Source organism: Ovis aries, chromosome 2 (genome assembly GCF_016772045.2).
Source record: "Ovis aries strain OAR_USU_Benz2616 breed Rambouillet chromosome 2, ARS-UI_Ramb_v3.0, whole genome shotgun sequence".
Classification (NCBI taxonomy): Eukaryota; Metazoa; Chordata; class Mammalia; order Artiodactyla; family Bovidae; genus Ovis; species Ovis aries.
The window spans coordinates 136,643,505-136,660,551 of record NC_056055.1 but is presented as its reverse complement, the minus strand read 5'-3'; the positions used below and the strand labels follow the sequence as shown (position 1 = coordinate 136,660,551).

At 41.2% G+C, this 17,047-nt stretch overlaps 1 protein-coding gene across 4 annotated transcripts in view; it reads left to right on the top strand.

The window, feature by feature from the left end:
* The window catches only part of MAP3K20 (mitogen-activated protein kinase kinase kinase 20), a 169,668-nt gene extending 155,073 nt beyond the window's left edge, over positions 1-14,595 (top strand). For all 4 annotated transcript variants that reach the window (XM_060411103.1, XM_042243712.2, XM_027964845.3 and 1 more), the window contains 4 exons: positions 2,753-2,869; positions 5,639-5,713; positions 8,504-8,654; positions 12,525-14,595. In XM_060411103.1, the coding sequence (XP_060267086.1) occupies positions 2,753-2,869; positions 5,639-5,713; positions 8,504-8,654; positions 12,525-13,225 (1,044 nt within the window). In that variant the 3' untranslated portion in view covers positions 13,226-14,595. The remainder of the gene's footprint in view (positions 1-2,752; positions 2,870-5,638; positions 5,714-8,503; positions 8,655-12,524) is intronic.
* Positions 14,596-17,047: the final 2,452 nt, after the last annotated feature.

Here is a 17,047-nt window from a genome sequence, read left to right as displayed (position 1 = left end):
AAACAGAACGAAGTAAACTCGTCATTTCTAAGGCTTTTTATTCTAGCTACTGACTTGAGGAGGCTCTTGCTATTTCAGAGAAGAGTAATCATGACTCCAAAGAGTCATTTTCCTGCCCAGTTATCTCAGGGCTCACGTTGCCAGGGTAGCAATGGCTCCAAAACAAAGAAATACTGAGAGATTTGTCAGTTCTGAGCGACTAATTTGACTTGTGTTAGCCAAGAGCAAGGTTTTCCTGTTATTGAATAGAACTTTTCCTTCACTAATTGGCTTTCCACCTTGTGAACGTGGCCAGGCAAAGAGGGACCGTCGCCTCAGGCCTGGGCCCTTCTTGATTCTGCCATTCCCCTAGAAGCTTTCCTAAAACGCAGGACCCCTCCAGCTTCCTGCTGAAGCCAACAGGTTTTCAACAGTCTCTTTGTTCCTGTTCTTCCATTAATAATTGTGTCTGAGCTTGCTCAGGGAACATTCCAAGTCTGCTGGTGTGAAAGCATATTGTGGTTTCGGGGTGTAAGGTACTTAGTACATTATCCTTAATCTCTCAGAAGCCTTTTATTATCTGATAACATAAGAGAGAAGATAAATTTATGATCCAGGGGTCAAATTTGGTGCACAGACATGAATTTCTTTTTCCTTTTAATTGCATACATAGTGTTTGTCCCCCAACATTTTTATTGCTGCATTTTTCTAAAAGCAAAGTTGAAAAAATGGTATAGAAATTCTTGCATACTCACCTCCTAGATGAAAACAGAAGCATTTTATTCTACTTGTTTTGTTACATCTCTCTATCCTTTGCCATCTATCAATCCTTATTTTTTGATGCATTTTAAAGTAACATGTAGATATCAGTATATTTTCTCCTAAGGCACACATGTTAAGTATACACACTTAAGTTTTAACAAATGCATACACCTTTATAACCCAGCTCAGCTTCCCTGGTGGCTCAGTGGTAAAGAATTCACCTGCCAATGCAGGAGATGCAGTTTCTAAGCCTGGGTCATGAAGATCCCCTGGAGAAGGAAATGGCAACCCACTCCAGTATTCTTCCCTGGAGAATCCCATGGACAGAGGAGCCTGGTGGGCTACAGTCCAGGGGGTCGCAAAGAGTCAGTCACAACTTAATGACTAAGCAACAATATAATCCAAACTCCTATCAGTAGAGCATTAGCATCCTTGGACACTCCCCTCATGTGTCTTCCAAGTCAACTGCCATCTGCAGAAAGCAACCACTTTTCTGAATATTTTCCACTGTAGGTTGGTTTTGTCTATTCTAGAAATTCATGTAAATTGAAGCCTTAAGTTAAGGTGAAGTCGCTCAGTCGTGTCTGACTCTTTGCGACCCCGTGGACTGTAACCTACTAGGCTTCTCCGTCCATGAGATTCTCCAAGCAAGAATACTGGAGTGGATTGCCATTTCCTTCTCCAGGGGATCTTCCCAACCCAGGGACTGAACCCGGGTCTTCTGCATTAGAGGCAGACGCTTTAACCTCTGAGCTACCAGGGAAGCCCCAGTTTGTTCTTTTTCTTATACAAGATTTCACTCACTGTAATGCTTTTGTGATTTATCCATGTTGTTGCATGTATCAATAATTCATTCCTTTGTATTGCTAAGTAATATCCCACTCTATGAAAATATCACAGTCCATCCATTCTCCTGTTGATCAACACTTGGCCTGTTTCCAGTTTTCTTTAGCTATTATGATACAGCTGCTCAGAAGAATACCATACAAGTCTTTTTTCATTTCACTTGGGTAAATACTTGGAGTAGAATTTGTGAGTCATAGAGTACATATATGGTTAGTTATGTAATAAATTGCCAAAACTTTTCCAACAGTGATTTTTACCATTTACACTCCCACCAACAATCCAATAGCTCCAACTCACAACCAACATTTGATGTTCTCAGTCTTAGCCACCTGGTAAATGTATAGTGGGATTTCATTATGATTTTAATTTACATTCCCCTGGTGATTAATGCTGTAGAGCACTTTTTCATTACATCATCGTTTTACTGAAAATTTAATTAATGTACTAATATTTTAAAAACCAAGAGGTTTCTTATAAGAATCAGATATCCAACTTTTTATGAAACGTTTAAGGACCTGTCAAGACTAGGCTCATATTCCCACATGGGAAAAATCAACAGAAGATGAGCGGTGGCTGCCCCTTTAGGGCAGTTACCCTTTAGATCCCCAGAGAGTCGAACCCTTCCCCTAATGCCTAACCCAATGGTTGGGCTAATTATCCATTGCCATATAGCCTCACATTTCCTGTTAAGAAGAAATGAAGCTATTTCTTGAATCTGTGTCATTATTAATACTGGGAAAGTGAAAGGTAGATCAAGAGAGTCTTATATTTCAAAATAGTGGGAAGACCACATTGCTTTGTGTCAGTGGGGAAATATCCCTACAATGTTTAGCATGTAAATTAAATGGGTCTATTTTGAAAGGTTACAATTTAAGGCTCTTAGCTGCCTGCCTTACTCATTTTTATCTGCCTGGCCCCTTTAAGGTGTGGAGTTTGCAACTCCTATTATAGAACACTTAGAAGAGGTAAATGGCGTCTCAAGACTGCCCCGCCTGGGGGTTATTTATGTATAGAATGAGATCTAATTTCACATTCTTTTACTGATAAGGGGGAAAAAATTCCAATAATACTTCATTGAGAATACTTCATGTGTTATAAAACATTGAGATTTTTTTAAAAAACTGCTTTACTTTCTCAAATTCTATAATTTTTCTTTTAATTCCAGGACTGTAAGTGGAAAATGTATATGGAGATGGATGGGGATGAAATTGCAATAACCTACATCAAAGATGTGACTTTCAACACTAACCTACCTGATGCAGAGATTTTAAAGATGACAAAGGTAGGGTTCTATTTACGGCTTAAAAGCTTTTTTGAATTCACAGATATCAAACAAAGACATTAAAATACCCCAGTGGTATGCTTTTGTGCTCATGATGTTCATACCAGCTCAGCTTCAAGCTGGCTGTTGAAAGGCACATTTTATTTAGCAGATTGAGATCATAATAGTTTTTTGTTAAAATTCCACTTATGCTGTGTGAACCAAAAAGTACTACAGAAAAGTGTCGTTTAATTTTTTTTTTAACTTTCTTCTACATTTCTTTAGGCATATTCTGTCATTTATGAAAGAAAAGAAAATGCTAATGATGAAAATATTTACCTTGAATTTTTGGGTCATGTTAAACTTTAAAAAACTTGTCAGGAGAAAGATTTCTTGAATTTCTGGAAGTACTGGGATGAGATTATTCAAAAGGCACATATTGCAGTCTTCATGGTTTCCTTGAATTCACCCCTGTGAATTCCTGGAGTGACCGGACAGTATCTTACTACTGTGAGGTCAATAGTAGAAGCACACCCATTAAAACGCTAAAGACAGACTTAGAGAAATGCTTAGCTTCTCTTCAAAATAATCATACTGAAAACATACATATAAGACTTCAATTGTAGAAGGTCAACCACTCAGGTAAATAACCACGATGTCAACAGGACAGTTACCCTAAACGTCACAGAAGGCATGAACTCTACTACACGATTGATTGCGTATTTGGTTTTAGGGAAGAAAATGAGGCTGGCAGCAACAAGCCAGGGTGCAGACAAAAAGAGGGAAGTGAAAAGAGCCTTCAAATCCCCAGCATTAGACTTGCAAATGTGTTCCCTTCCCAGGCACGAGATTGCTAACCACCCAAGTGTAAAGAATCCGCCTGCAATGAAGGAGACCAGGGTTCAATCCCCGGGTTGGGAAGATCCCCTGGAGAAGGAAATGGCAACCCACTCCAGTATTCTTGCCTGGAGAATTCCATGGACAGAGGACCTGGCGGGCTATAGTCCATGGAGTGGCAAAGGAGTCAAACATGACTGAGCAACTAACACTTTCACTTTTAATTTACAAGCATATGCAGGTAGATTGACTTGATATTCTTTGTTGGATTGCCCCTGTGTACTAAAAGTTATGTTAGTTATCTGTAAAGGTTATGATCTGCTTTCACCTTTCCCTTATTCCGTTGGGACAGACTATGTTTTGGTGTCTGGGAGCCTGGACACACACATACTTTCTCTTTCCTCCCCACCTGTGCTGTCTCTGGTTGCCGCCGGTTGTTTGTGGCTTCACTGTCACTGAGAAGCAAGTCACTGCCTGCTAACGGAAGGAAGTCACTCAGAGCAAAAATAACAGGGTGGAGTTATAAAACTAACATAGGTGTTTCTGCTCTAAGGCTATATATGCATTCCAGGGGAACTGTATCTTCTGCAAAATCATGCACCAACATTAACAAGGCTTATGGGGAAAAATAGGACTGGGCTGGACCATTCAAAATCTGTAGGACTTTTCAGCATCAATGGAAACAATAAAAAATCCTAATTAAGGAAAGAAAAAAATACCAAGGTTGATTCTTGTCCCAGGAGAGACTAGAATTTGGCTCCACACCTAGACAAATTTTGTCACTAACTCTTGCCTCCCATCTGTTCCTCTAAGGGCCCATAGTCTTTCCTAAAAATCAGTTTCTCTCCTCCAAGGGGCCTATGTCTCCCTCTTCCCTTTCCTCTATAAACATGGCATTGAATCCTGAATTCTTTGAATTACTCATTTTTCCCTGGGTATTTCCCGTGTATACATGAGGTATAAATGCTAATAAACTTCTCTTTGTTTTCTCATCTTAAAAAAAAAAAAAAATCTCAGTTAAATCTCTACCAAATTTGCTTTGTACCCATCTCATGGTCAGCCAGTCATTTGCAACCTTAAATCTGGAATGACAGGCTGGGGGGTGGGAAGAAAGTATGGAGATTCACCTCTAATAAAGACCACTTTCATCTCACTTAAAATAGGACCCAAAGCATAGGCTTTCTTCATTACTCATTTATCTCAATGTAGTGGGGAATGACCCACCCACCCCCAGTTTCACTGCGCCCACAATGTTGCTGGGTATCCTGATATAACCAGAAAGCAGAGTGGTTATGAAACCTCTAAACCAGCCACTGCCTGCACTCAGAAAAAGCACTTTAGGGTCTTCTTAGATTGTTAAGGATTTTTCTTAATTGTGAAAAAGCTTTCTGAGAAGTCTTCCAGATACAATCATGAGTTAATGATCTAATGATACAACTGAGAGATGCATGAGAAAAGAGAAGATTGTGGGAGACAAGATTAGCTGTTTACAAACATATACAAGGATGTCTTATGAAAACCAAACCCCCAAAGATCAGACATTAGCATGTTGTGAGTAATCACATGGGAACCAACAGGGCTTTTCTAATAATCTGACATCATGGCGTCCATGATAGCCTGACATCACACCCTACTTACCAACTGTGTACAGCATGACTGGCCTCCAAGAAACCTACGCTGTAGCAGGGCAGGCTGTATTAAAGCAGTTGTTGTTGCTGTTTAGTCTCAATGTCTGACCTCTGTGATCCCATGGATTGTAGCCCGCCAGGCTCCTCTGTCCATGAGATTTCCTAGGCAAGAAGACTGGAGTGAGTATCCATTTCCTTCTCCAGGGGATCTTCCCGACCCAGGGATTGAACCTGTGTCTCCTGCATTGCAGGCTGCTGCTTTACTGCTGCGCCATCAGGAAAGCCCGTACTATAGCACTACACCTTTCTAACTTCTGTTTTTCAGCCCCCATTTGTAATGGAGAAGTGGATTGTAGGAATAATGGAAAATCAGACTGTAGAATGCACTGTCACATATGAGGTAAGCCTGGGTAAAGGGTAGGGGAGAGGGGGCAAGGCCGTTGGCTTCACCATCAGTTTCTCCAAAGGGGTTTTTATTTGCTGCCTCAGGGTGTTTAGCGTTTATTGGAAGAGAAGCTATTTAACCAACATGAATATAGGGAGATCAATATAATTATTCTAACAAAGTAATGAAAGGAATGAGAACAGGGTGCTTACCTAGAGATTGAAGGAGTAATTCATTAATCAGTTAATCATTGAGCACCTTCTGAATACAAATGGATGCGTGTGTGACATACTAGGGATATGGAACAATGAGTGCAGGCAGTGGCTGGTTTAGAGGTTTCATAGCCACTCTGCTTTCTGGTTGTATCAGGATACCCAGCAACATTGTGGGCGCAGTGAAACTGGGGGTGGGTGGGTCATTCCCCACTACATTAAGATAAATGAGTAATGAAGAAAGCCTATGCTTCGGGTCCCAAACAAAGCTCTGCCTTCTTGGTGCTTCGAGTTTAACGGTGAGGGTAGATCAGTGAGTGAGTCTTCACAAGGACAGGGTACAACTTCTATTACTACCATCAAAACCAGATTCCATATATTTAATATATGAAAAAAATTGAAAGATGTACAAACAAATATTTTAGAAATATTGGTTTAGAGAAACAATATATTTGTTTTAGAAAAACAATGTTTGTTTTAGAAAAACAAATATTTTAGAAATAGGTGCTATTAAAACTAAAATTCATATATTTAGCAAGTACCTACCAACAGGTACCATTCTGTGATTTGTTTGTTTAGTCACTAAGTCATGTCTGACTCTTTGTGACCCCATGGACTGCAGCACACCAGGCTCCTCTGTCCTCTACTGTCTCACAGAGTTTGCTCAAATTCACGTCCATTGAATAGGTGATGCTATCATTCTGTGATTAGGGTGGACTAAATCTAAATCTATACTCTCTCAAGGTTTATATATACTCCAGTGGAGGGTGATAGATAATTAATTAGTAATGTCAGAGTGCTAAGTGAGAATCACAAAATAGTGAGACTTGGGGCATTAGAAAATAGTGAGACTCGGGGCATTAGATTCAGTGGTCAGGGAAGACCCCTCTTCTCAGTGTGAGGCAGCAGGGAACAGCAGAGGAAGGGCAAGTACAAGTCTGAAGCACAGAGGACATGACAAGGCTAGAGAGGTGGGCGGGACCGAGCATAGTGCCTCCTGGGGCCGAGGTGAGGAGTTTGGACTCACTGTAAACACCATGGTGGCTGTTCTAAGTATTCTGTTGCTTTAAATGATCTAATTATGCTTTTGAAAAGAGCAACATCTTCATGGTGGTGGAACAATCTGCTTCACAAGGTAGAGAAACCCTAGTTTTCTCTACCTGGGAATGGAATGGAGGGAAATAGTTACAGCAGTCTTGGCACATATGGAGACATGGTTAGTATGCATGTAGTTAGTATGCAGCTACCCTCAGTAGGACATGCCTTTCATTCATTCACTCCCTTATTCATCTAAGAAACATTTAGCAAGGATTTACCATGACCTAGACACTGTAAGAGGAACTTACACCTGTGTTATTTCAGTAACCTTGTGCAAATACTCAAAGATAAGGACCACTGGCTTCATATGGCAACTAGGGAAAACCGGCTCAGAGAAATGAAGGGTAATCCCAAGGTTTGGGGGGTTAGTGAGAATCCGTGGGGTCACCAAGTTCCTCTGAGTGTGAATAGTTTCCAGCCTTCCTTGGCTGTTCTAGCCATTCCCTTCCCAACAGCAAGAGGAGGGAAGTCAGCCTCGAATGGACTCCATATGCTGCTGCGTAGGGATGGTCTTCTGAGCTGCCACGGATTAGCATTTTAACACGAGAAGTCCAAAGCCTGGCCAGTCCACTTATTCAGGATGACCCGATATTGGAAGCCAGTTAGGATGACAGCAATGATTTATCCTCCCAAGCCAGGGTACACTGCCTATAGGAATGAGGCACCTGAGAAATAGCCTTAATTGTCAAAGCGTGGCTTGCAGGACACAGACCTAAATAAAAGAAGTCGACTGGTCTTGAGGAACTGGGAACCTGGGAATCTAGAGCCTGTTGGCCAGACCCCAGTACCAAGAAAAAGCCCTCTCTTTAGTAAGTGGACAGTAATAACAGCCAGTTTTCATCTCTGCCTGCCTTAGCTCTGGAGACACGCCTCACCAAATTCTTCTCTTCTCTTTCTCTCTCCCCTGCCTCCTCCTTCTCTCCTGCTTAGACTCCGGGAGGATGTGATAATTATGTTGGTAACAGTTACTTCAGAGCTTTTTAAAAAATATGTATTTTCATAACCTTATCAAATCCTAAGAGGTTCTTCAATCTAGTCTGATTTGTGGCACCTGGTGATGAAGAGGTAACTGGGCCTACCAACCTACCCATACTTACCCAGTTACCCAGATGACCGCAGGCAGTCCTGAGCAAAATAGTGGTCAGATTTTATTTATTCAGCAAAATATCTGTTTTCAACTACTATAAATGAAAGACATTGTTTTTCATTACTCATTAAACAAAGAGGTAAGTTGAGATTTACCAACAAATTCTTAGAGAAGACAACCACCGTTTTAAACTACTGTAGTCCACTAAGGAATAAAGTGGTTAAATTTTTTTATTTTAATCATATTACCATATTGAGGCAAACAGTGCAAATATTTTACCTCGTGCATTATGACAGTGTTCTAAAGAGTTACCTTGAACAGATAATGATAACCTGATTTTCTTTCCTGTTTTATAAGCATGCATATATCTGATTGTGGGTTTCTCTCCCTATTTTTTTTTTTCCACAGAGTGATGTTAGAACTCCAAAAAGCACTAAACACATCCATTCGATTCAATGGAGTAGAACAAAACCTCAAGATGAAGTGAAGGCCGTCCAGCTTGCCATTCAGACGTTATTCCCCAACTCAGAGGGCACCCCCAGAAGCAGATCTGACTCAAGTAAGTTAGCTGTGCTCTAGACAGGGTCCCAGGTGGAAATGTCAAAAGTCTCACATCAGGAATTAGGACCAGTCTGTAAGTTTATATAGATTTCTTTTTTTTTTTTTTTTTTTGCTGTGTGTGCAGCTTGAAGGATCTTAGTTCCCCAACCAGGGATCGAACCTAGGTCCCCTACAGTGGAAGAGTAGAATCCTAACCACTGGGTTAGGGAATCCTTATTTACTTATTTAGCTGTATTGGATCTTAGTTGCAGCATGAGGGATCTTTTAGTTCAGGCGTTTGAACTCTAGTTGCAACACGTGAGATCTAGCTTCCCCACCAGGAGAAGACCTGAGCACCCTGCAATGGGAGCAGAGTCTTAGCCACTGGACCACCAGGGAAGTTCTGCCCATAGAGATTTCTAATATCATGCATGCATGCGTGCTAAGGTGATTCAGTTGTGCCTGATTCTTTGCAACCTTATGGACTACACAGCCCAACAGGCTGCTCTGTCCACGCGATTCTCCAGGCAAGAGTACTGGAGTGGGTTGCCATGCCCTCCTCCAGGGGATCTTCTTGACCCAGGGATTGAACCTGTGTCTCCTGCAGGTCCTGCATTACAGGCAGATTCTTTACCACTGAGCCACTGGGGAAGTCCTCTTATATCATACTTCCTCCTATTTTTAGAATATTGGCTTTATACACAGATTATATGGAAAGTAGAAATTATGGGCTTGGAAATAAGAACATATTATAATAAAGTTCCATATTCAAGTAACTATCAGAAAAGATAAAAATTAATGATTATGTCCTATTGAAAAATATGTATGTATATTTATACACATATATATTTAGTTTCCAAGATTGTAGATAAAGATAAGAATTATCTTCCATGTCCAGCACACATTCCTATGAAGTCACTGCTGTCACTGGGGCAACCTCTTGAGTCCTTAACACCACAGATCCATCAAAGCAAAAGAATGGCAGGGCAAGCAAGAGAGAGGGCTGGGGGTGGGGCGGGGATAAAAGTGAGGGAGGAAGAAAGGAAAGGAGGACAGAGAAAGAGAAACATGAAATGCCTATGCTGGGTAGGGGTGATAATAATTACAGATGCTATAAAGAAGCCATTTAGACATGACTTAGAGTAAGACCGGAGAAGGCAATGGCACCCCACTCCAGTACTCTTGCCTGGAAATCCCATGGATAGAGGAACCTGGTAGGCTGCAGTTCATGGGGTCGTGAAGAATCGGACACAACTGAGCAACTTCACCTTCACTTTTCACTTTCATGCATTGGAGAAGGAAATGGCAACCCACTCCAGTGTTCTTGTCTGGAGAATCCCAGGGACGGGGGAGCCTGGTGGGCTACCGTCTATGAGGTTGAACAGAGTCGGACACGACTGAAGCGACTTAGCAGCAGCAGTAGAGTAAGACAGGCTGCCTTGTTGATGAACTGGTTGTTATTTGCTAGCTTCAGGGGAAAAGTTCTGACCTTCACATTTGCACACCCAGAAACTCTAATACAACCCAGACTCAGGCTAACAAACACTCGGGAGATGGATACATAAACCCCTGTGCAAATCACCTTTTGCCATGAGAAACATACGTTCCCAACAAACCAAAAACACATGTTTTCTGACCAATGCCTCTTTTTCCCAATAAGAAAATACCTTTGATGGAGAAGATGGCAACCCACTCCAGTGTTCTTGCCTAGGAAATCCCGTGAACAGAGGAGCCTGGGGCTATGGACCATGGGGTCGCAAAAGAGTCAGACTCGACTTAGCAATTAAACAACAACAATTAATCAGGGTTCAACTGTGTGTCCTTCCATTATCCAACCAACACAGCACTTTAAATCCCTCACTTCCTACATTGTAATAGATATAAACTCTTTAAAAAAAAAAAAGAAAAGAAAAGAAAATATCCCTGAGAAGGCATAACAGAAGATTTTTGGTGACATGGCAACAAAGTGCCCTGATGGCTACTGTCAATGAGTTACGAGAGACCAAATTCTGTGTCCTCCACGGTGCAGACCGGCTTACCAAGCACACCAGGTGTTTTAAATGCCCACTGGCCAGGGGCCCCAGGATCCTGGGCAGTATTCTAAACCCAGCAACAAATTCTTTGACAGCATGCTAGACATGCCTTGCTTTGTCAGCATGGTTGATTGGGTTATTTTTCTTTCTCATTCTAAAGTTCTTAAACCATGGGTTTTAATGATACTAAAATTTACCATCTTCCATCACAAGAAGTCCAGGGTAGGCCAGGCTCCAAGTACAGTAAGATAAGGCACTCAACCATGTTAAGGATGAGAAATGAGCCTTGCCTGGTTTCTACTCTGCCATCCTTAACAGGTTGCCTTGGTCCTCGGCCTAGCTCCTCTCACATTCACAGTCATCGTATAAAGATATGGTAACGCCCACAGGAAATAAGAGGTCAATCCCTTTCCTGTTCTCATGCTTGGGAGGGAGAAAGACTTACTTAGAGGCCCCTTTGCAGACTGCCTTTCAGGTTGCTTTGGCCAGAGCTAAGCACCTTGTTCATTCTTAACCATGGCATTATATGTCTGGCTTGGACTAATCAAAGTCTGCCTTAGAGCTGGATGTGATCGGCTTCCCCAGGGCACATAGCTCCGTGTAGGGGGTTGGACACTGAACAAAATTGGCGTTCTGTTGGAAGCTAAGATTTCGAGGAGGTCCAAGCGAAGAGAAAGAAGCATGTGATGGTTGGCTGAAGCCTGTGAGCCTGAACACAGGAGGTTACCTGTGTCTGGATGCACCCCTTGCCTGAGAGGCGCGAGGCATCGGTGCTGGCAGAGGGAGTGGGCACATTCTGTTCCTCTCCAGAGTCCCGCTGGCACAAGCAGAGCTCAGGGAGGATGCCAGGGAACTCGGGATGTGGGCAATGCAGGCCCTAGGGAAGACAGAGAAGATCCAAGGTGGGATGGCACTTGCTTATTCACTGAAGTATATAGTTTACTGAGTGGCTGTTAATTAAGCATTTTCTTTTACTGTAACTTCCTCCTGTTTGCCACAAATCTTCATTTTTCAGGCAGAAAGTATTTCTTTTTCCTGAACCTTGGGAATCTCTCCTCTGGAGATATAAACTGTCTTTCTTCCAATCTCTAGCTGTCTCAACCGTTAGAACCCAATCTCTTTTATCTGCATTTAGTGTTCTTGAGGATTTAGAAGTGCTGGTTAGTAAAAGCCTTTTGTTGACTAAACATGCCCCTGCCATCCAATGACACTTAAACAGTAATTTCTAGAAGTGATAACATGGCTAAGTTGGGAAGAAGATAGAATTTAGATGCAGGAGTATTAGCTGAGTGACCGTGGGTCTGGTGACTTCACCTCTCAAGCGTCAGTCTCCTCCGTTATAGAATGATATTATTAGTATTGACCTGAGAAGATGGCCCAGAGGTAAAGAATCCGCCTGCCAATGCAGGAGCCACAGGAGATGCAAGTTGGATCCCTGGGTGGGGAAGATCCCTTGGAGGAGGAAATGGCAACCTGCTTCCAGTATTCTTGCCTGGAGCATCATATGGACTGGGGAGTTTGGCAGGCCCCACACAGTCCATGGGGTCACAAAGAGTCAGACATGACTGAGTGACTGAGCATGGTTTCTAAGAAGATGTCAGGGAAGTTAAGTGATATACTGTAAGAAAAGCCTTTGGAACAGTGCCAGCATATAGCATACATTTGGTAAGTATAAATGCCCTTTTTTTTTTTTTAATAAATATTTATAATAAAGGAAATGTTTTGATATCTAGCCTAGAATTATGAATGGTAACGGAGCTTCCCAGAGAGGTTTGAAATTTTGTGAGACAGGCTTATGAATTAGGCATGCAGCTTTACTGTGGCTTCAAAGATGCCCATTTCCATTTCTTCCACAGGCGCTGATTGCCAGTGGCTGGATACTCTGAGGATGCGACAGATGGCATCCAACAGTTCCCTACAGCGCTCCCAGAGCAACCCCATCCTGGCGTCCCAATTCTTCCCCTATTTCAATGACCAGGACTCCTATGCAGCTGCGGTGAGGCGGACCCAGGTGCCCATTAAGTATCAACAGATTACACCTATAAACCAGTCCAGAAGCTCCTCTCCTACTCAGTACGGACTGACCAAAAACTTCTCTTCTCTGCATCTGAACTCCAGGGATAGCGGCTTTTCCAGTGTTAATACTGACAGCTCTTTAGAGAGGGGGCGATACTCTGGTAGAAGCAGGAACAAATACGATCGAGCTAGTCACTCACTCAATTCTTCTCCGAGAGGAAGACACAGTGGGAAAAGTCAGCACTCCACTCCTTCAAGAGAAAGATATTCTGGAAAATTCTACAGGGTTTCTCAGTCAGCACTCAATGCTCACCAGTCACCTGAGTTCAAGAGAAGCCCAGATGCCTCCCATCAACCCAGAACCATCCCAGGGATGCCTTTGTGCACTGACACGGACTCACGAGCCAGTGAGGAGGAGAGCAAAGTCAGCGAAGGGGGGTGGACAAAGGTGGAGTACCGCAAGAAACCCCTCAGGCCCTCCCCTGCCAAGACCAACAGAGAAAGGCCCAGAGGAAACTTCCGAGGAAGGAGAAACTTTTGACGAACTGAACTAGTTGAACTTTTCTTAGTATTTTTTTTTTTAATGTAATGGATTTTGATAATGTGCTGCCTTCACACAGAATTAACGAAAGACGATGTTTCCCTTCCGGGGGTTTAGAAAATACCTTCTAAGAGAGCCTATAGCCAAAACAAGGCCAAAATTGTGGATGTTGGTTGTCCATTAAGTAACTGGACTTAAAACATAACTATATATATTTTATTCCCCTGAATTAACATCTTTAGAGAAGGGAATATTCCATTGTATTACCCTAGCTGCTGCTTTTCTGATTAGCAGGGCCTGGACTAGGGTGAACTTAAATGCAGAAAAACTTAGCTTAAATAGGGCGGTCATCTTGGGTGCAAAATTTAAGGGGGAATTGAAAAGCTCAATAATCAAGATTAATAATATTCTAGTGCAATATTTAAATAATATTCTAGTGCAATATTTAAATAAATGAAAATTAATGCAAAAAATTGTGATAAACAAAAAAATCGAGATTCTGGAGAAAGACAGGATCAGTATTACTGGTTTTTCCTTTTGTCTAAGGCTCCAGTATGGCTTGGCAAGACAGTTACTGATCCTGTCTTTATTTAAAAATCTTATATTAATATTTTGTTCATCATGTATTTTTTGCATTAATTTTCTCTTTAAAAAATATTGCATTAAAATATCATTTATTTTGATTACTCAGGTGGTGCTTTTTTCATGCGTCCTTAAATTTTGTACCCAAGGCAAGTGCCTCACTTGCCTTACCCAATCTCCACACAGCCGGTTAGTATTTATTTCAGTAAGTCATTTGGGTTTTTGTCTTAGTCAGAGCTGAATTGACTTGGCTTGTCATTTTTAGGCAATAAAAAAGGTTATTGGACTTAATGTTGATCATAATACCACATATCATTCCATGAGACTCATCAGAAACCAGAAATCTAAACTGCTTAGGAGATTTGTGGTTATTTCTTTCCCAAAGCTCCCAGGGACTGCAATCAAATATTATTTTCTACATTTTGCCAAAGGAGGAGCCAAGAGGGGAAAACAAAGGTCTGTAAAGTCCTCTTGGGATGTCAGAACTCTAAAATCTAAAAGAAAACAGACACAGAACAGGATGATAACATCACAAGCTAAAAGTCAGAGAAATTTAAAATTACTATCATCCTTGTTAGAGCAAGACAGTAAATACCATCCTTGTAGCAAGAAAGCTGTAAGCAGTTGGGGGTAAAGAGGTGAATGGTATGGGTGGGAGGAAGCTGACTGCAGTTTAGGACAGGCATTGTGGAATCTGGTTTGGGAAATCCTACATATTTTTACAAATCAAAGAAGCCTGGTGGCAACAAACGTACTATATGTCAAACGAATAAATGTTATTTTCAGTACATTCTGAGTTTCAATTCAACATTCACCAGCTCTGAATATCAACTGTTCTTTGCCCTGCGTAGAATTCTCAGTGCTCTGTAGAAATCTGATTCTGGGGAATTGCCAGTGTTGGGGGTGGTTCTCTTTTAATAGAAACCAGTCATCAAGTACAAGCATATATTCCCAGAGTAACTGCCCTGCTCTAAAACGGTCCTTGGGGCCTGGGGTTGGTTTGGGCAGCATTAAAGAATCCCATGGATAGAGGAGCCTGGCAGGTTACAGTCCATGGGGTCACAAGGAGTTGGACACAATTTAGCAACTAAACCACCAACACCACCACAAAATCTAGGTTATGGGAAACAACTTTACCTGTGTGGAAAGTTGTGACCTAACCATCAATCCAACAACTCAGTTGTATAACTCTTATTGTTTAATACCTGCATTTACAAGCAAAAGTGATGGGAAATAGTGACATTAGGCACCAAGGTCCTCTTTTCCACTGTGGATGACCAACTTCTCCAAGGATTTAAGTTCCAGTATGATCCTTTCTCATGAAGTTTATATCAACTACATCTGTTTTCAATTATTTTTCCCTTTGTCCTTTGTTCATGTTTAATTTTTTTAAGAGGGCTAATACAAAGTATGCTATCTTCATAGCATGCTGCTTCCAAATAAGCAATAAAATACTTTCTTTGATTAGGATTTTTGGATAAGTAGCCAAATGCAGTCTTAACTGGGTCACTCTGATGGAACATGGAGTATGGATTTAATTATTAAACAAATGGTTCATTCTGAGGAATTATTTAAGACTCTAGTTTAAGAGGTGTTATGCCAATAATTGCTTGTTTCATGCTTTTTCCCTTCTTGCTTTCCTGGGCTATTCATTGGAGAATCCAACCTGGTAGTAAAATGACTCAGTGACCTCATTCCTAGTTAGTGCAGTAGCTAATCACAAAGAGGTTATTCCAACACTGTACAAAACTGACCACCTCAAAAGATCTCATGAAAAAATTCCTGTCACCTCAGTGCTCCTAGACAAAACCAAAATACGAACATCTGTGGTCTACTTCTTGGTTGAAGGAAATTATTATTATTAAAGAAATAATAAGGGTGGATGTTATTTTTTTCCTAATGATGCTTATTCATCAAAAACTGCTTGCCATGTTGCAAGATGAATGTAAGTGAAGAACAGAACAAGGATTAAGAGGGCTTTTTCCCCATCAAGTTAAATCAGTTGCAAGAGGCTGATGTTAATAGCAACAACAATCAACAGTAAAAAAAAACCCACAAACCAACAACAATGAAAAACTACCAGGGATATTTTAAGAGGAAAAAATCATAGTAGGAACAAAGCAAGAAACTATATCTTGAGTTAGGCACCTGTAAGTGTGGGAGTGTGGCAGACCCTCAGCAAGCTTCAGATCAAGTCTGAAACACCTGACTCTGTACTGGTTGCTACCAAAGAGGCAGGCATTACTCCAGGCATTGCTCAGGCGAAGCATGATGGTTTGCTCTCTGCGTGGTCACTAGATAGCAATTCTACAGCACTGACCTGCATAACTGAATAATCCCACATATGTAAAGGAGAACTGGAGATTACTTACCAAAGATACTTTAGAAATATATATAAGCTGGTCATTGTTTTCAACTAATTCCTGAATATTATTCATAAAAATTATAAAAATAAAACTGCAATGTTTAAAAATATTCATAGTAAAATTTAAAACAGTAAAATCTGGGATAATTGGATGAAGACACAAAAGAAGACTCACAGTGGCAGAAGTGATAATGGGTGAAGTATGAACAACAGAAAAAATTATATATAAAATCTTCATTGTAAAACTTATATTGAAAAGAACTAATCCCATGGGGGGAAATCAGTACAATAAAAATTAATATAAAAATGGGAAATAATTTTATTATGTTGGATAGAATGCATGTGTGTGTGCTCAGTTGCTCAATCATGTCCAACTCTTTGTGACCCCATGGACTGTAGCCCACTTGGCTCCTCTGTCCATGGGATTTTCCAAGCAAGAATACTGGAGCGGGTTACCATTTCCTCTCAAGAGGGTCTTCCCAAATGAGGGATCAAATCTGCATTGGTAGGTGGATTCTTCACCAGGAAAGCCCATTAGATGGAATATCAGGGAATTGAATTGGCATAATGACATGCAGAATACATCATGAGAAACGCTGGGCTAGAAGCACAAGCTGGAATCAAGATTGCTGGGAGAAATACCAATAACCTCAGATATGCAGATGACACCACCCTTATGGCACAAAGTGAAGAAGAACTAAAGAGCCTCTTGATGAAAGTGAAAGAGGAGAGTAAAAAAGTTGGCTTAAAGCTCAACATTCCGAAAATGAAGATCATGGCATCCGGTCCCATCACTTCATAGCAAATAGATGGGAAAACAGTGGAAACAGTAGCTGACTTTATTTTTCTGGGCTCCAAAATCACTGCAGATGGTG